The 21,096-nt window shown below is 38.9% G+C and overlaps 1 protein-coding gene across 3 annotated transcripts in view; it reads right to left on the bottom strand.

Moving 5' to 3' along the window:
- Window positions 1-19,635, bottom strand: part of KLHL15 (kelch like family member 15) — a 35,171-nt gene extending 15,536 nt beyond the window's left edge. For 2 of the 3 annotated variants that reach the window (XM_031038341.2, XM_031038343.2), the window contains exons 1-2: window positions 18,841-19,293; window positions 6,021-6,732 (exon numbers count right to left, since the gene is read on the bottom strand). In XM_031038341.2, the coding sequence (XP_030894201.1) occupies window positions 6,021-6,725 (705 nt within the window). In that variant the 5' untranslated portion in view covers window positions 6,726-6,732; window positions 18,841-19,293. Of the gene's footprint in view, window positions 1-6,020; window positions 6,733-18,840; window positions 19,294-19,614 lie in introns of those variants that run through there. The other variant, XM_081809039.1, reaches the window with a different exon arrangement.
- Window positions 19,636-21,096: the final 1,461 nt, after the last annotated feature.

Genomic DNA, 21,096 nt, shown 5'->3' with positions numbered 1-21,096 from the left:
AAGCAGGCTCCCAAGGAGCAGGGAGCCTGATGCGGGACTCGATCCCAGGACCCTGAGATCATGACCTGAGCCGAAGGCAGACGCTTAACCATCTGAGCCACCCAGGCGCCCAATAAATAAAATCTTTTAAAAAGAAGTTCCATAAATCCAAATTTGGGGGAATATGATGAATTACATTTAATATATGAGGGGAAAAAAGCACACTAGGGAGTCTGAATATCACGAGCTAGTTTACAAAACATTAGGAATAAAGCAGAATACATCTTTATAATCTGCTCCCTTACTGAACAGCCAATGAAAAACCAACTGTAAAAGCCTAATTATAAGCTGAACAAATGTGTTTTTTTAATCTTTACAGGACTGAAAAGATTTTCTTTCCTTTTGAAAAATTGGAAGATTTTATGATTATGATTAATACAATTTCTAAGGGGATCACTGGTATGCTTTTACCTTATGCATATTTACAATACTGAAGATGCCCTAGGTTCAAAAATATTAAAATGTCACTGTACTAAAGAATCAAAATATGGGTATTTTAATGAATAACAATTTTGCTAAAAAGATCTTTTTTATACAAAAGAAGTATAATAGCATTTTGCCAAACATACATTTACTTCATAAAATGTTTTCAATAACGCAATTTTTTTAAAAAACCAAAAGACCAAAGAAAGCAAGGTTTAAACTATTTAAATCCTCACATCCCTGAAATTCAAAATGACCAATGTCAGGCCTTATCTCTGTTAACAGATGCAAAGACCCTCAGAGCTAGTAAAAACAAACAAAAAAACACGCCACAGACATCTGTGTCAGTAAAAACTGAAAATGAAGTCTAGTTTAAAAATCCACTATAGATAAAAGGAATCCTAAGAACTCTTCAACAACTATATTAAAAGGACAAGATCCTTAAATTTATTTTTAGCTTTCTTTGATTATACATTGAAATCCCCAGAATTGGGCTTGCACATCTGCAAGTTTTCCCACACCTTGTACCTTTTTCAGTGCCATTAAATTTCTCAGGCTATATTTTGTTCATGCAAACACATTGGAATTTTCATGACTATACAACAACTTCTAAACGACCCAAGTGGGCCAGAGGGTTAAGTGCATGCTTCTGCACCTCAGGGTCCTCTCCCTCCCTGCTCTAGCAGCTATCATAGGAAGCCCTTGGACTGGGAAGTGAGCAGACCTGGGTTCCGCTCTGAGCAATACCACTTGTTCTGGGGTAAGATTCCTAACCTTTCTGAGTCTGTTTTCTTACCTATAAAATGGAAATAACCTGTAGACTCTACCTTTGTATAGAGCACTTGAGACACAATCTGACATATATAAGGTATTCATGTAAGGAGAATCATTGTTTCTAAGGAACTCCGTGAGGAAATTTGGAAGCCATGAGCTCTTTGGTGACAGTCCCATAGAGTACTCAGTACAAAAGTTAAGACTGTTTTCAGCTGGGGAGAAAAGTAGAGGACGAGGGGGAAAGATACTGCAGAAGAATAAACTCCAAGATTTCGGCATAGCTAGAGGGCGAGATTCAGGTCCCTACAATGAAGGAGGGCTATTCCCTGGGGAGAGCCAGAATGCCCAGTTCCCTCACTGTGAAGCCTCTGCTCAGATCTGTTCAAAAGTTACTACCAAAGAATTAAAGTCTATACAGGTTCCTTCCAACCAAGCTTTGTTCACTTGCTTTTTATTTTCCCGAGGCCAGGGTAAGGATCCTGACAAAGAGATGCCACGCTCAAGTTAACTTCGTCAGCCACTCTACAGAATAGTTAGGTAGGTAAGTTCATTTAACACTAAACTGTGCAGAACATCTCGAATGGCTGAGAAACCATAAGAGTTTAATATGTGAGAAGGGCTGTTGACCATACGCATATTCAGAGAGTTTCTAATAAACAGCTCACTCCTTGAACTTCTAGAGCAGCGCTGTGCAACAGAAATATAAAGAGCCACAAATGTGAGCCAATGATTAATTTTACACTTTCTGGTAGCCACATTTAAAAAAGTAAAAAGGTGAAGTTGATTTTAATAATGTATTTTATTTAACCCAGTATACCCAAAATATCATTTCAAACTATAATCAACATAAAAATGAGTAATGAGATCATTTACACCCTTTTGTCATCCTAAGTTTTGAAATCTCAATTCAGACTTGCCACATTTCAAGTACTCAGTAGCCACAAGCAGTAACTGAATTGAACAGCGCAGTTCTAGAGTCATAGATATACACTAATTTCTTTATTATAGAGTAATCTTTTGATCTTGACTTCAGCTGGTTTTAATCTCATTAAATTGAATGGAAAGGTTCTCGGTTTTTTTTTTTTTTTAAAGGAGGGAAATTTTAAGACTCTAAAACAAATCTAACAGAATACTATGAATAAAACTCTTGATTACCTTAGTCATAGGATCGGGCCACTTAGCTTCCTAATACAAAAAAAGACTGTAAATTCTAAGTTTGATTAGAGTTACTAAGTGCCAAGACTTCTTTGGCATTACAATATTTTCCTGTAACTGTTCCTGAAAAAACACAATGCTGAAAAGTAGATGTGTTAACAGGACACATAAGGAAAAGAGGAACTAAGTTAATACCAACACAAAGAAATACTCTGATAAATCCAGAATATGGAACACACTAAGACAATCAGTGATCTTATCGTTCTCAAAAAAAGTGGGGGACTGTTTTAGATTAAGAAAGATTAGACAGATGTGATAACCAAAAGCAATGCATAAGTAACGACTACATTCTACGGCATTTTGAGAAATGGGAAAATTTGAATATGGACTAGCTATTAGATGATATTATTGTTAATTTACTTAGGTGGAATGGCAGTGAACTTGGGTAGGAAAGAGTCCTTATTCGTAGGAGAGGCGTGTGAAGTTTTTAAGTTTTTATGAAGTATTATGATGTTTGCAATTATTTCTGAAGGTTCAGCAAAGAAAAAAAGATCTAGATAAAGCAAATATGGTAAAATGTTAACAGTTCTTGAATCTAGGTGACAGCTACACAGGTACCCATTATACTACTCTTCCAACTTTTTATGTTTGAACATCCTCATAAGAAAAAGGAGAGACAGTTCTAGATTCAAAGGGAGACATAATAACCCAATATACTGTATGAACCTTGATTAAATCCTTAAAAAAAAAAACAGCTAAAAAAAGACATTTAGAGGACAAATGAGAAAAATCAGAAAATGAAGTGCCTATTACATGACATTAAGGAATGACTGTTAATTTCAACAATGGTATTATGGTTATGTCGAATTTCCTCACTCTTGGGAGATGAGCTGCTCGATCAAGCAGTGAGGGATGAAGTATCATAATGTCTACAACATTCTTTGAAATGGTTTTACATAGCTTAAAGCCAATGTGGCAAGATGATAACAATATTAACCTACAGGATATGTTTATGGGTGATCATTCCACTATTCTTTCGGATCCTTTTTCATGTTTAGAAAGTCATAAGTTTTTAATAATTTAAAGCTAAAAATAAAAAGTGCCTATCAATATTCCATTTTTCTAAATTTCAGCCTATAGGATAAAACCACAAATCAAAACTGCCTACACTTTTCCCATGTAGATTCTTGTACTAAAAAAGGACGAGCACAGATGTAACATGTCTTTATTTCCGTGCCCTTTCTGTCACCGTGCGTATATAATGGATATTAAAATGGCTTTGTTTGGGGCGCCTGGGTGGCTCAGTCGTTAAGCGTCTGCCTTCGGCTCAGGTCATGATCCCAGAGTCCCGGGATCGAGTCCCACATCGGGCTCCCTGCTCGGCGGGAAGCCTGCTTCTCCCTCTCCCACTCCCCCTGCTTGTGTTCCTGCTCTCGCTGTCTCTGTCAAATAAATAAAATCTTAAAAAAAAAAAAAAATGGCTTTGTTTGAGACCTGCAGCATACTAAGTAAAGGAAAAATAGATGGGCCGTATTTTCAAGGGACCTCAAATTAGTATGGTGCAAAATAGTTCAAATTCTTATTTCCCAACCCAATTTTCCATTTTAGTTTGGTTTATGAAGTTTTATTTCTAGAGATAAGCTCTCAAAAATCTGCTTAAGTAGTGTTTTCAAAATTTAGAAAGCCATACATCCCTCCTGAAACTAATATTACAATGTATGTTAAACTCTATTGGAATTTTAAGAGAAAGCCAGATTCCTTTGACAAGCATTAACTCTCATACATCGCTAAGACAAGAGTCACTGACTACCTTCCATTTATCTTACCAGTATTACTAAAATAAAACTAAAAAATTTCTACTATATTACAAAAAATAAAGATTCCTCTGTGACCAGGGCCTTATTAAGTTTTCCTAAGAAATTAACTCAAGAAGGAAACCTTAACATTTTTATTCTGAGATCTACCCAATACCTAGCCAGTGGTGAATAACCACCTCCTATGCTATTTAAGCAAACAAAATCCATCAGAAGGTACAAGTGATGTTTCATATAATTTACAAAACTACCCAATGGTATTAACTTTCACTTCAGCCACTGCCACTATTGACCAGCTTGAACTGGTAATTAGAATATAAAAAGGCTCGGCACTCAGCACTTAAAAATCATTTACTGCTAACAATTCCATCATATTGTCCCACAGAAGGAGAAATTTTATTTATTTCACCAGTACTTCCATCTAGACTAAAGTTGGAGGGTTTTTGTTTTAGTAGTGGGAGTGCAATTGCATTTAATGTATAAAGACAAAACAGGATTCCCCAAGGAAAGAGAGCAATAAAAACAATAGTAAGGAAAAAAATCAAATCAGAGACAAATGATTTACATAGTTGATGTGGGGCCGATTGTCACCCAACAAAAAGTAATTAAGAAATGTATTCTTTAGTTTCAATTATGTCTGCCAGATCAAGTACATTCTGAGAATAAAGATAAAATCCCATAAAATTGGGTTCTCTATTGAAAGTATAAGTTAATGACATTCCACAGCATTTTGGGGGGAGGGGGGGGAAACATGCCAGGCTGCTGAGTGCTATCTGAAGGCACAAATCTGTTTATTTTTCAAACGGTGTAAACAGCCCTCCTTTGCAAATATTGTATTTTAATCACCAGGTGTGGTAACTAAAGCTGAAGAACTATTTAACATGAAGGGTGTCGAACCAAAGCTTTAAGTGTGCTTTCTAGAAAGAAAAAAAGATGCAAGAGGTAAACAGAGCCCCAGAGGTAACCATGTGATTAGAAACCAATTAAGCAATTACTGAAACTGCTTTCTCTCCTTTCAGCAAGAAAGGATCACAAGTGAGACTCTAATATAAAAATGAAATATGCTTTCATGCAAAAAGGCCAAGGTTGTTTTGGAGAAAGACTATTTTTCAGGTAGCAGAACTATTACATGGTAAAATGTGCACAGGGATGTTTGATCAACGTAGGCAGAGGATTTATAGTCTATTTAGTTAGAAATGCCAAAACAATGGTTTTAGACATAAACATGTCTTCATGGTTAAATTGTTAGTATTCATAGTGCAACAGGGGAAAAACAGAACTACTTAAGAGTAGGGAAGAAAATCAACTAGGTAAGGGTAGGGAAGCATCACCACTAGGGCCTACTGCTTTTCAAGAGCTATTTTATGTTTACTCACTACATTTTAGAGGAATACGAAACTGCCTTAATGTACATCATTCAAAACTACAAAAACTCCTCTCAACTCTAATTTCAGCATGTATTACTTAAATTAATTTTTAGAAACAGAGCTAACCTGACCCAGTTCAGATTTAATTACTTTGTGTAAAGAAAAGCTAAAGCAAACTAGGAATATTTTGGGTTAAATAATTATGCTTCAACTTTAGAAGTACTTTCAAAACAAAACTACTCTACTACCTACCTGGTTCATCTTTCACCCACAAAATGTGTTTTTAAAAACCTAAATGCACAAGCTACAACAAATTAGACTGCTTATCCATTAGCTATTCTTATAAACTATTCTTTTTGCTCCTGACCAAGCCTGGGAATCTTACCTATAAAAACATACTGTCTTAACTAAACGATGAGTCCTGTCTATTGCTTTCAAATGCACTAACCTTCTCAAAAACACTGGATGGGGTCATCAAACAAAACCTGATGTTCTGAATGATGGTATCGGTATGTCTCCAGCGTCTTCTATCATGCCGCAGCCAAGACTGCACAGCCTCGTACAGCTCTATCTCTGGGAACCTGCTCAGATGATCATTATCCAAATAAGACATGAGCTTCTCAAAGCTCAGGTAAGACAGGAAGTCAGGCCTGGACATGAGTGGCACAAAGTTGTCTAGCAGAAAGGCGTCCAACTTCTCCCTGACTCCCTCGATGTTTACACCAAAATCATCTAAGAGTCTCATAATTTCTGCACAATTTTCTAAGCAGATTTTCGCTAATAGAAAAGAGCAGCAGAACTTCACCACTTCTATAAGTTGAACATACATGGCAGCCTGAAGTATCTCATGAACAGTATTCATACTTAGTTCTATAGTTCCATAATACATAAACTGAAGGACGTGGCTGAAACCAGTAGCAGTTAGACCTTTTAAATGAATTTTGTCCTGATCTCGCTCCCTCATGTCTGCAGTAAACATAATTCTGAAGTAATCACTCTGGGTGGCCAAGAGTGCTTTATGGGCCTGGAACTGATGATCTTCAATAACCAGAGTGACATCAAGAAGCAATCCCTCCTCATACAGTGCTCTGAACCCAGCAGAGACACTGGTGTCATGGATGGAGGAACAGAATCCTTCCACGTCCCCTGCCATGAATCACCTGGAAAAAAGGTAATCAAAGAAAACTGTGTTAATCATTTGCATGCATTCTGAAGACATTATTAACTTAAGAGCTTAAACAATTTTTCATAATTATCTCAATTCCACTGCCTAAGTCTTAAATGTACAAGCCCTTTGGGAGAAGACAATCTAAAGGTTTGCAGGCTAATGTTTTTGGCTTCCCTACCTGGGGAAAAAAGTCTATTGCATATCTTACAAACAATATATGCCTAGCCCATTGATTTTACACTGTTCACCAAATATATTTCAATATGTCCCCAAATTATCAACACAAAAAGGATTTTTCAGCCAAATGCTAAATTATGAGAAAAAGCAACAAAAAAGAAATTGAACCAAAGAGTACCACTGTTGACCTTGAAAAAACCTGGGAACTTACCCAAAGGAAATAATCAGATAAATATGCCAAATTGTACACACAAGATTTTTCGTTCTAGCCTTACTTATAATAAAAAACTGGAAAACATTTAAAAGCCCAACAGATTATTAAATAAATGTGGTGTAGTTCTCTAATGGATTACTGTAACAACTAAAAACGATGGCAGCAATCTACCTATTCTGACAAAGGATGTTTATTAGGTATTGTTATGTGAAAAAACAATGAAGCAGACAACTGCAGTTTACTCGGTGTATTTTCCAAAATTAAATACACATGTGTACATTGAGAGGAGAAAAGTCTGGAGGAATATATACCAAAATGATATCCCCAGGTGGTAAGATTTCAAGAAACTGAGGTTTACTCCTTTTCCTTTTTACTTACCTCATTAACCTTATTCTAAAAAAGTGATCACACATTGCTTATATATTTAAAATATAAATAAACAATTTTTGAAGGGAATGAAACCACATTTTTGCATATCCGAGAAATGAAGCCAAGATAGTGGAATGATAATGAGATCTCCTAAGCAGAATAAACGAATTCAGTTTCTTAGACTGTTTATGAAGCAAAGTAATTTTCTCCTTTTCACACAACTACCCTCCCTCCCAGGCTGCTGGCCAGGCCAAGGGCCGCTTATCCTCGCCTCTCACCCTCACACAGCTCCGCCCCCGATCCCCCAGTTCCCTCCCCACCCTTTAGTCTGTGCCCTGTGGAACCAGGCTTCAGAGTCAACAAACTCCCCTACCAGCTCCTGCCGGTCACAAAGTTTTCTCCACAGTCGGATTTAAATACAAAAAAATACTCTTTGATAGCTTATTAAACCTACCTTCTAAGTCTTCTTTTAGGTTTCTACTGTCCTTTTTCTAAAACATGGCCTTTCGCTCAGATAAAAATCCATCTTCTATTGCTCCTTCTCACTGATCACTTACCCACATCCTGATCAATGACTCTCGCCCGCACATTCACAGACAACTTCGGCAGCCAGCTAAGGCTCATGTTCTCCACCTCTTCAATGTTCACATAAGATCACTTGTACAAAACCAACGAAGTCCAATTTTCCTGGCCGCCTCAACTCCTACAACCTCTCCCCTTACTCCATTTTAAAACCGTATTTCCATACCTGCTGGGTCTCACCACAATCTAAAACCGGTCCCCATCTAAAATCTAAACTGTCAACTTTTCACTCTAGCTTAACCTTTGCCTCTCTTTTCACTTGGCCTATCATTTCCAAACTTTACTTTCCATCCTTTTCCAGCTTAGACCTTCTGGTATTAGACCCAATCTCCCAAATGCTTTCCTTTCCAATCTCCCCACTCTATTACCAATGCCTCCTCCTCTGCTTGCTGCACGAGCGCCTCCGAGCGCCTCCGGCATTATGTTAGGCATGGAGGTATGTGCCTTTCGGGAATCCCCTCTGCACCCTGGATTTGGCAGTGAAAAGGCAGCTTCCACAGCCATGCGAAAAGCACTACTTCTCCACTCTTGTGAGTAGGCTATCACTGTATTTTTCTACTTTGTTTCATCAATATGTTATCTGTGACACCCTATGTTTAATTTCTTGATCTATTAACCCATTGATTCAGCAGTTATCCCAGTCTAAAGTCATCTTAAAAAAAAGAAAACCCTTTGTTAATCAGCAAGAAAAAAGTCTGAAAGGATAATATACCATAATGTTAAAAATGGTTATCTCGGGATGGTAGAATACCAAGCAGTTCTCTAATTTTTTCCCTTTTGCTAAACTGTGTTTTCTAATCTATCTGTCACAAAAGTGTACTATTACTTTGAAAGTTCATTTTTAAAAATCTTTAAAAAAAAAAAAACTTTAATTGCCAAATCCAATGATTATATCCTAGCCCCTATTTCTCAGAATCCTTCTGCAACATGACTTCCTCCCTTGGCTCATCACTTGCTCAGTTTCATGATACTATTACCCTGATTGTCCTATTCCTAGGCTGCTTATTTCTCAATCTCCTCCCTGGGCTCATTTTTCTTGAATGAACACTGGTGTTCCCCAGAATTCTGTTCTCAGACCTTTCCTCTTCTCATCTAAACACTGTGTCTCCTTAAATGACTTCATCTAAACCCATGATTTCTCCTATTACCTACCTTTACCCACACATTGACCATCTCTGTCCAAGTGGTGAATGGTCCACTAAATACCTCTGGGTGCCCCACTTGGATCTCAAAATCATGTCTAAAAATAGTCAATCATCATGTCTAAAAATAGTCATAATTCTACCCTCTCCCAATCAGTTCTTTCTTCTGTATTCCCCATCTTACCAAGAGGCATTCTAGGTGCCTCTTGTCCCAGTTTGTCCCTAACTTACCTTCAAGTCTTATTGATTAAACGACATAGTATGTTTACTTACCTAAGACAGCAAAGTATGCACAAGGTGAAATTATTATCAAGTTTTTTATTAGTACTCCATTAATCCAAAAGCTATACTTTCATTTTGGAAAGGCAGAACACAAGAGGGCTGTTTATCATTTGGAAAAGAGATATAAAATATTTTAGACTCTGTAAGCAATGCTTGGCAGAACAACTTTACTAATACATTCAAGATGAAAGTAAGCTACTGGGTTTTTTTCCTGAATTATTTTTAAAATTAGAATTAGAACTTAGAATTTTCCAAGTGATATGAGGCATATGTACACAACTGCGTACTGGGAACAAAAGGATTATCACACAGTGTGGTATTTGAATAATCAAACATTATTGTTAATAGAGGACTACCCACATCACACTAATGATCAATTTTCAAAATAACTGGAATTAGAAAACACAGTAAGTTAAACCAGATAAAATATCTGATACTTCATTATCTTTCTCAGGATCACCAATTATCACTGACTTGTCAAGATATCGGTCACATTTAATGGAGATTCAGTAGTACAAGACTGAACATTAGCATTCATATACTTGAGAGCAGACTGCTTTGTGTTTTATAATCTGTTATTTTGATAGTGCCTAAAATACCATATATTTCACTTGTCAAAGTAACCCTCTCTATTCAACAGCTATCACTATCTGATAAGGTCTCAAACAGCTATTACTGACCTTCCTGAAAAAGGTTCCATCTAAAGGAAATTTTTAAAAGGAGATACTACGCGGGTGCCTGGGTGGCTCAGTTAAGCATCTGCCTTCGGCTCAGGTCATGATCCCAGAGTCCTGGGATCGAGCCCTGCACTGGGCTCCCTGCTCAGCTGGAAGCCTGCTTCTCCCTCTCCTACTCCCCCTGCTTGTGTTCCCTCTCTCTCTCTGTCTCTGTGTCAAATAAATAAAATTTAAAAAAAAAAAGGAGATACTATGCTGCAATAAACATAGAGATGCATATATCTTTTTGAATTCATGTTTTCATTTTCTTTGGGTAAATACTCAGAAGTGGAATTACTGGGTCACATGGTAATTCTATTTTTAATTTTTTGCAGAAGCTCCATACTGTTTTCCACAGTAGCTGTACCAATCTGCAACAGCCAAGATATGGAAGCAACCCAAGTGTCTACAGACTGATGAATGGATAAAGAATGTGGAGATATATATATCACACACGCGCGCACATACAAACACTGGAATATTACTCAGCCATAAAAAAGAAAAAAAAAAGAATGAAATCTTGCCATTTGCAACAAGATGGATGGACCTAGAGGGTATAATGCCAAGTAAGTCAAAGAAAGACAAATACCATATGATTTCACTCATATGCAGAATTTAAAAAATGAACAAGGAAAAAAAGAGACAACAGACTCTTAAATACAGAGAACAAACTGGTGGTTGCCAGAGGGGAAGTTGGTGGGGGGAATGGGTGAAATAAAGAGGATTAAGAGTACACTTCTCCTGATGAACACTGAGAAATGTATAAAATTGTTGAATCATTATACTGTATACCTGAAACCAATATAAGGCTGTATGTTAATTGTGCTTGAATAAAAAAATTAATAATTCAAAAAAAATAAAAGGAGAAACTATGCTTTCTCAAAAGAAGCAATCTAATGGTTCCAGATACTTACTATGGTAGAAACACCATAGAGCAAAGAAGGGGGGGGCGGGGGAAGAAAAGAATGACTGGTAAACTGGGAGTCAAAAGACCCTAAAAATATAAGGACAGCACCGGTACTCCTCTGGGCACCCAGCCCACTAAGGGGGACTCCAAGCAGGCAGGCTTCCACTCTGTGATCCTGTCTGGTCACATGAGGTCAGACTGGGGTGAGAAATAGGCATCAAGATGAACTCTCTCTTGTCAAGAATTTAGAAAAGGGAAAAAGAGATGTGCACTGTGTATAACTAGAACTGGAACATGTCAAAGAGCAGCTGTGGGCACCAACTTCTGCCTGCCACGTGGGTTGAGTATCAGAGAAAGCCAGTGAAATGAGAAAGAATAATAAAACTAAGAGGACAGGGAGTGCTCCCCAACACCCTCATTTTTCCAGTTGCTAGGCCAACCTCTATTCCTGCCCCCAGGTTCTAAGAGTAGTCCTTCCGTGCTTAGAATGAATTCCTTTTTTTACTACCTTAGGTGGGTTTTTCCTTGGTATTATAGTCAAGGTCCCTAACTAACAGGGTTTTAGAACAGAAATTGCTATACTTTAAGTTACCCAAACTTTCTTGGTCTTATTCTGCATCTGTAAAATTGAGAACATTGAACAGGATGAACTCAAAATTTTTAGTCATAAATTTGTCACTTATTCTCCGACAGAAATATAATGCAGTTACGTAGGCATGCAGACTAAATAAACTATAGTTATTTTTCAAGTCTTAGCAATGCATTTGTCAAGTTTACTTGATCTAAATTGACTTCTAAAACTAATTTGTGATAGCTGGGACATCTCAGTAACTTCTTTTCTACATGAAAAAGCTTGGTGCATCTATCAACAAGACTAACAGCTTCAGAGCGGCAGCAGTATTTTACATTTTAATGGGAAGCATGTGTATAAGCAGAAAATGATAAAATGCTCAGTGATTAGCTGACCAACATTTAATCTCTAACAGAAGTAGTGAGTTAAGAGTACAGGTGTGGAGTTAGGTGCCATGTTTGAATCCCGGTTCTACCTCTTACCAGCTCTGTGGCCTTGGGGCAAGCTATTTACCCTCTCTGTGCTCTAACGTCCTCATCTGTAAAACGAGTCATCAATATCAGTAGAACCTTCCTCATAAGGGTGCTGTGAGGATTACATGAATTAATACACGTAAAGACTCAAGAACAGCATGTGGCCCTTAAGGACACCATAATGTTAGGGCTTATTATGCCCCTTCTGTTGGTGCTACTGGAACCAATATAATAGATCTGACCCTTTAAGAGTCTGGTTGTCTCTGGAAAAATCCTTCTCCTTAGCCACAGCACTTCCTTCAAACCCCAACCTGCCTTATCAGCGAAGTCTCTTAGGACCCAGGCCAATTCTAACCTGATAAAGACACTAAGGTTGACAGGTGAAAAATTTCAAGGTCATACAACTATTTAGAGAGAGAAAACTAGAATCTGATTTGCAAAAAAATACAAAGAAATTTGTATTCTGTTGGAAAGAGCAAAACTTTTGAAATTAAGAGTGCTCACTAGTACTTACCACTGCGTGACCTGGAGAATTTCAGTTAACTCCTGACTTCAGTTTCCATCTACACATTAGGAATTATCATCACCAGCTTATTATTGAGTTGCGGTGGTGATTAAATGAATTCACTTAAATGCCTAGCCCAGAGCAAGGCACTCCACCAGAGGTCCCTCAATCTTGGCTTCCATTGTCCACTTCTTGCCTATTGTTCCTTTATCATTCACAAAACCAAAGGAACTTGATACCCCTCAAAATCACTGTTACAGATCCCACACCTCCCTAGGTAAGTTTATAAGAGATTAGGAGATGTACTGGTAGTCAAAACACTGGACATTTTGCAATGGCATTATTTCCCATTTTTTCTCATCACACAAGTATAATTTTCCAGCTTTTGTGGGCTGTTCAAGTTCTTCCGCCTTAACCAGAGTAGCTACTCTCTACATCTGTGCTGTTCAATACACAAGCCACTAGCCACAGGGCTATGGAGCACTTGAAATGTGGCCAGTCCAAATTGACATGTGCTATAAGTATAAAATGGATGCCAGATTTTGAAGAGTTAGTACAAAAAAGAAAGGGTCAATTATCTCAATTTACAAATTTTTCTACTGATCACATGTTGAAATAATATTTTGGATATAATGGATTAAATAAGATATATTAAAAGTAATCTCACCTGTTTTTTACTTTAAAAAAAAAAACACCCGTGACTATGAGAAAATTTAAAATTACACATATCTTGTATTATATTCTATTGGACAGCACAGATCTACATCAATGCTTAAGGCATCAAACAACCAAACTTACAAATGAACACGTGAAACAAAACCAACTTGTTCACAATCCATACCCCGGAAGCTACAAAGAAAAGGAAAAAAAAGTGAGGCTTAAATTAAAATAAAAACACAAAACACATATATAAGCAAATAAAAAACATCGATTGGAGAAAGGAAAGTATAAGAATACAAAAATAAAAACATATAAAAACTTATGCATAAAAATTCTGTAAGAATTATAGCAATTTATGGAATAAATAATCATAAAAATGAATCACTGTAAAACTAAGCTCAAATAAGAACTATAAATCAATGAAGGATGGTGAAAAAAATCCATTAAGGGGCTTTGAGAAGAGAGATTTACTGACATACAAAATGTTCAATGTACAGAAATTTTGTATCCTCACTTTTCAAAAATGGACCATCAGATTAAAGGAAATCAAGGTTTATAAACCCACATATATATATATTTGACACTTGGCCTTCAGAATTTCAAATGGCTGGTTTTTTTCAAAAGCGGAACCAACTTAAACTAGTGACAAGACATACACTACTAGAAAAGAAATATTGAAGAGTTTGTCTTGTTTCATCAACTTGGCGCTGATTAGAAAAAAAAAGAAAGCCTCGTATTTTCTACACATAAGAATGATTAATATAGCGACTTCCAAAGTGTAGTCCAGGGACAAATGGGGTCCTCATCCCCTTAAAGGACTCCACAAAGTCGGAACTATTTTCATAGTAATAATTTTAAAAGTTGTTTTTTTCACTTTCATTCTCTCAGTGTATTCCAGAAGCTACGTGTGATAATGGTAACAGATTAAATGCAGAGGCTGATAAGAAGCCCACTGTCTTCCATTAAGTCAGACATTAATTAGATCTGCAAAAAGGTAAAAATTAGATCTTCTCACCAAGTTTTATATGGTTTTGGAAAACATTTAATTTTCATCAAAAATGCTACTTAGATTAACGTGTAATGGGTTTTTTAATATTCTAGTTTTAATTTCTATTATGGCAAATAAAAACAGATAAAACCCACATAACAAAAGCTCTTTAGGATCTCCAAAATTGTTAAGAGAATAATGAGGTCTTGAGACCAAAAGGTTTGAGTACCACTGATGGTATGATCAAGAGATCAATGACAACACATGCATATACACAAAACATACTCTTCCTACCTCTGCCCTGGAAGACTATTACTGCTATTTATATCACAGAAATTTCTAACAGTTCAAACTCTCTAGTGACCAGGAAAGAAAGAAGTCTGGTAGGGGTAAAATTGGGCAGGAAATTAAAGGCAAAGAAATTAAATGCTTCCTTTTCAGTTAGAAGGCTGCCATTCCGATTTGAAGGCAAAATTCAAGATGTTTCAAAATTAACCTCCATGTTTATGCCATAAGCATTAATTTAATGTTTTCACATTCCTCCCAAAGGTCCTTAAAAATTCATACAAAATCCTAAGTCATTTGGAACAAAAGCTAGATTCTCACAGCTTGATATACTTCTTTTCAATGAAAAATTTAAATTATTTCATACTACCTTCATCCTCAAACAGGTAGCTTACCAAAGTTGGTGCCTAATGCAGAAAATCCCATACTCACACACTGAAAAGAAAATGCAAGGCTTACTACGGATAAAAATAGAATTAATTTCGAGTCATAAAGTTTCTCACCATTTCTGAAACTTATAAAGAAAAAATTTTAAGTTCGGCAATCTCAAAGTGGCTAACTTCTCAATCTAAAAGGCAAGAAAATTTTAAAAACAGACTCACTGTATTAGCTCTATTAGCAGTCATTTTACTCTTGGATACACTATTCAAATTGAGAAACAACTCAGTTTAATATGGGAGGAAAGGCTGCATAACTTTAATTTGTTTAATACTGGAAATTCTTTCTTGTCTATCTAAATGTTTTTATAACTCAGTACCAAATTGCAAATGACCGTTTAAGCTTTTAGGAAGGCTCTGGGTTCTCCAGCCCCAGGTTGGCACCTATTACCCAAATTACTTCACTTTTCAGGTATGTTTAGCATTTAATCGTCCTATAATACAAGAAACCTTGCAAGAAAAAAATCACTCCTACTTCAATGCTATTTTTTCATCAGAAGATTTTCATTTAATGCTCCTCTGCCTATTCCTCAGTACGAGCAGTAGTAGTCCAAGAGTGATGTCATGGAAAACAGCTTCCCTAGCCTTTAGAGATTGGATCCAGTGAGAATTCTAGGAAAAGCCTCTATTGGGGAATAAAACCCCAAATCTTCTAAGTTATATCCTAACAAATCATCAACATTATAATGTTAACATTCTAATTCTCTGTAAGAATTATACAATCAAACTAAATCTTTCAGAAGGTCCTGATGTTCTGGTACAGATTTACTGCAAATCTTTAAATGGTGTAAAATCATTAACTAAATTCAATGATTTTATCAGAGACAAAGGAATAAATTTTCTATCTGTTCTTATTTGCTTCAATGATTCAGCCAGATGAACTTTAAAGGCCTTATATTAAAAACAGAGTATCTGAGGAAATACCTTGCCTTTTCTAGTTTCTTCCAAAGTAAAAATTTCTAATTCTGAAAAGGCCTTCCACTTTTGGACCAGTAGCAGTACAACATATACCCACAGCAAAGATGAACCATGAGAGCCCCTCCAACCATTCTTAAGATGGTAATAATAATCATCTCCCATTACTCTCCCCCCTTGTTCACCCTGCCCCAGATACACTGGCCTCTTTTGCTGTTTCTTGGAAACAGTCACACACCCACCTTAAGGCTTCTACACTCGCTGTTCCCTCTGCCTGATCACTACATCCCCAGATATATATGGCTGCCTTCAAGTCTTTACTCCAGTGAGGCCTTCCCCAAACCCCATCTTTTAAAAAAACAAAAAAACCCCCAAAAACCAAAAACCTCACCCGCCCCCACAACCAGAAATCCTCACTTTCCCTTTCTGCTTTATTTTCCTCTATAGTATATTAAAATAGAGATAACAGGCCTTTTTCCTTAATTAGTTTGCTTTTTATGTTTTTTTTTTCTCTTTTCCAGTTTTGCTTTGACTGTTGTATCCCTCACAACCTAGAAATAACAGCACTTGGCACATAATAAGTGCTTAATATTTGTTGGATGAAGAAATAAATTTAATCTTCATAACGCTCCATGTTCTGTAACCATCCCCAATTTAAAGATGAGAAGAATCAAAAGCTCACAGAGGTTAAGGAACTTGCCCAAGGCTATGATTCTTAAGTGGTGGAGTTGGGGTCTGCCCCACTTCAGAGCCTGTGTTTAACCAGTATCCTACAATGCTTCACCAATGACTCTTTCAGTTCTCTTCAATAAAAAACCCCACACCAACTACAGCATTCCAGTTCAGAGAGAATATATGCTAATAAATTAATTCAACCCCTTAAATATTCATTCCTCTCCCAGTTAATGTTATTTACTCTTAAAATATTTAAAACGTGAAGGGCAAGCTGACAACAGGCAAGCTAATTTGGGGGGTCCAAGTGAAATGAAAATTTGGGCCCCCTTATCCCAAAGCAGGAAAAAAATGTTAAAGGTACTAAAATAAAAAGCTCTCTCCTTTCTTCTGTGGTTTCTCTCAACTTGTCATGGTGTTTTTTTATTTGTTGTTTAATGCGTTCTAAGTGAAGAAAAATTAAAAATTTAAATTAGCATGAATTTTACCATTCACCTTTATATTGTACAATGCCAGTTTTACATGCAGATTATTACACCAACTTCAGGGCCCTTCTGAACACCCATGAAGCCAAGCCAGCCCTGGTTCCAAGATTTTAGCCCCAGATAACCCAAATCAAGGCAGAGAGAAGGTCAAACCTTGAAATTCCCAATAAAGCAGTGATTTGCCAAAATTTTATCTTCAGGACAAATGATAAGTCCAGTGTATAAAAGCTAGCACATTAAAACAGGCTCTTCCATTTGCTAATTTAATCATGCCCGCTCATATCTTTCTTTTTACAAAACACAAAAGTATACTCTAAAAAACAACTGGTATTGGGTTATAAAATAAAACATTTCAGAAAAAACTCAGAAAACCATTTGTTGGCTAAAAATAACAATATACTATGATAAATGCTTCTCTTTCACTTTTTGTGGACCATTTTTAAGCCAAACCATACTACATTTTTGATGTACCCAGTAGGAATTATTCCATACTGATCTGTTACACACATATATTAGTTCTGACAAATAATAAATCCAATTTCTCAAGCCACAAATATTTACTCTTCTATTATTCCTAAGTTAAATCAGCAATAGAGTGCAATTCCCACTGAAGAACTGGTTCTAAGCACCTACTAAGTGCTGATGATTTAAAAAGAGATTTATGTTGTATAAACACTATTACATTGTCAAAAAGTTGAAAATTTCTATACATTTTGTTAAGAATTACAGAAATCTGAATGCATTTGTAAGCTCTTAAAAAACAATTTTCAAATTAGTAGATATATTCAGGTATCCTGTTCCCTAGATATGAAAAATACCATTAAAATTAGAGTATATATCTTAAAAGCATTTTCTAAGTTACCATTAAATCAGATAAACAAAAATAAATTCGGAAAATACGTAAGACTAAACATCAAGTGTTAAATAAATATTCCGAGTAAGAAAAAGGGCATAAGCGGCCTAGAAAAATGACAAGCAAAGCACTACAGTAACGTTAAATTTGAATTAAAGAATACCGTTATTTAAATAAGCAGTTAGCATTTCGTAGGAAGGCCAAGCAACGTGACTATTATATATCCAGTCGATTCACAGCACTGCTTCGCTATTCCATACTTATGGCTTATACTTATAATACAGGAAAAAAAAAAAAAAAGAGGCAGCAACAGTTAGCCACTACAACATTAACCACTCTGGCAAGGGTTACTTAAAAAATCGCTTTGCATTTTTACAACACTTTACAGCTATAGGTTATTTTCACGTATATGACCTCATATAGTCCTCACTACCCTGTGATGTGGCTATTACTGCCTAGATTTCATAGATAAGAAACCGATGTTCGGTAAGCGATTTTCTCAGCGTCACCCAGTCGAACCCAGACCTTCTGATTCCACGTTTTATGCCTCGCATTTCGCATAGTTCTATTTCAGGCATAAACAGAATTTTTAAAGGGAAGGAACGGGTAGGAAGAAAATAATCATGGTACCTGCAGCTGTGTGCTGCAAAAAATGGCTGAATTATGCTTCTTCCGTTTTTTTTTCCCCCCTCCTTAAAAAAAATATTTCAAACAATTTAAGTAAACTCAAAGACAAATTAGGTCCCGGCGTCTACCAAATGTTTGACTCGGGTCTGTGCAGAAAACGCTACCGAATCCGTGCCGAGCGCCGGGCCGCGGACGAAGCCCGGGCTCTTACAGGCCGGAGGGCCAGGGGCGGCTACGCACCTCGGGGGTCTGTCCAACCTCTAGTGGACGGCAGTCTGCATCAGGAAGAAGCGGGCCGGCGGGCCGGGCGGTGGGCGGTCGGGCGCCGGGATGGCACTCGGCAGGCTCCTCGAACCTCTACAAGGGGCCGCTCCCGGGCCGGGCCGGGGCGCTCCGGCGGGGGGCGAGTCTGCGCGCCTGCGGGGCCCTCGGAACCAGTCCTGGGAAAGAAGACAGCACTGAGTCGCGAGTCGAGACAGTCGGGCTCGGCGCAAGGCGGCGCGGCGTCGGGGCCGGGCCCGGCCTTGCCAACGCCAGGGGCCTCGCGGCGCCCGGCGGGGCTCGGCCGGAGGGCCGACTCGGGGCCACGGGCGGGGGAAAGGGCTGGGGGGCCGCGGGCAGCGGCAGAAGCGCCGGCGGTAGCGGCGTCGACGACGGCGTCTCCGGGCTTCTGCCCCGAAGCGCGCGGAGCCTCAGGATCACCCACGCCGGGGGTGGAGGAAGGCGGGAAAGGGGCGGGCAAGGGGCGGAGCGTGCGAGGCCACGAGCCAGGGGCCGCTCCGGGCCGCGCGCCCCCTGCGGGCCGCGGGAGCCGCCCGGGGCCGGCCCAGGGAGGCGGGGCCCGCCGGCAGGGGGTTCCATGCGCCGTCGTCGCAACGCGGAAGCCTGCCACGCGGGTAGGAAGGTCGAAGGGCGGGAAGACGAGAGTTGGAAAGCTGGCCTCGGTGGCGCCCTCGGCCCCCATCGGCGCCTCGAGGGGGCCCGCGCGCGGGCCGCGGCCCGGAGGGTGTTTACCTTCCCCCTGGTCGAGCGCCAATGCCGCCATATTTCAGCCAGCACGCGTCACTTCCGGCGCCGGGGGAGCGGGAGCGGGTGTGGGAGCGGGGTGGGGGCAGGGCTGTCCCACGCCCGCGGGGCCCCACGTTCAGGCTGGCCACGCCGGCGGGCCCCGCCGAGGGAATAATGCGGCCGGGCGCTGCACTGCGGGCCCGGCCCAACGCGGTTTCCCTCGTGCCGTCGCCGTCGGGGCTGGGAACGCTCGGTGGTGCTTGTCTCCCCGCAGCGGTCCCGCTTAGTCTGCACGAGCGGTGGGCTCAAGCTACCGCGATGCGCCCACCCTCGACAAGTTGAGGATTGGGACGCCCCGAAAATGTCTTTTTGCATCTTGAACGCCACGGTGGGGGTGGGGGAATCTGCGACGACGGGGAGGAAGCCTTGCCATAGCTACCTGTTATAAAATTGACTGCATCTGCGCCAAATGACATCATTTTTGTAAGGCAATTTGCAGGGGATTATTGCGTCATAGTTCCACTTGGCTTATTACACAACAATTACACGTTTCGGAAATGCATTTCCCAGAGGTGGGAAAATTCATAGAAAACGGCGTGTGTGCACCACACAGAAATGTCGGATCTAAAAACGCTGTTCTATTTGCGTCAAAATAAGATGGCAAGGACGAACATTCAGAGAGCAGTGATTTTGGGGGTGGTTATTCTTTTTAAGTAAACCAGCTGTAGAATTCTAGCAAATGCTTTTAAAATATCGCCTTTTTTTGATTTAAGAATATTAAAACTACTGTAGGACGGTTCTGTAAATTTGTTATTGTGAAATCTCTTTGTGAGAAAAATGTAAATGACAGAAATACACAGCTGGAGGCCAGTGGTTCTACAACTAACCTTAAATTAAGCCATCCATCGCTCATTTCTAATCCTAAACTGAGGAATTTCTCCTACCCCAACCCCCACCCCACCCCCCGCCGCCATTTTCTGTCTAGACCAATATCCCGATGAATTTACAGTGAGGTGTGTGGCTAAAAGCGATCATTATCTCTTTCTAGCAAACTTGAACATGTCGTGTTTCCCAGGAGGCGAAGATAGCACACGGTGTACTGTTTTGCTGAAGTAGACTAGTTCGTGGGAAAAAATAGAGAATCACCTCAATCCTTTGGAAACAGGGAAATAAGCTTACCTTTTCTGACTTAAACTATAAAACGAGCTTTAAAAAACTATAAGCCCTAAAATATGGCATACATCCAACTTTAAACATTTGAGTTTTCATACATTATTCTTGAACATTTAAAAGTGCTGAATTTTGATTTTTGTATATTAGCCAACATACATTTTGAGGTATACATTACATAGTGTAGCATTGACCTGTCGACTTAGGTTCTTGATTCAAGCAGGAACCGAAATGTGTCTTGTGTTCTGTGTAGCTGGTATGTATACCTACAGTGAGTGATGTCCTAAACCACTGTGATTAGTACACCCTTATTACGAC

This window comes from Leptonychotes weddellii, chromosome X (genome assembly GCF_054177405.1).
Source record: "Leptonychotes weddellii isolate Sample4059 chromosome X, ASM5417740v2, whole genome shotgun sequence".
Taxonomy (NCBI): Eukaryota; Metazoa; Chordata; class Mammalia; order Carnivora; family Phocidae; genus Leptonychotes; species Leptonychotes weddellii.
Note: the sequence above shows the minus strand (reverse complement) of the source record. Positions and strands in the feature narration are given on the sequence as shown.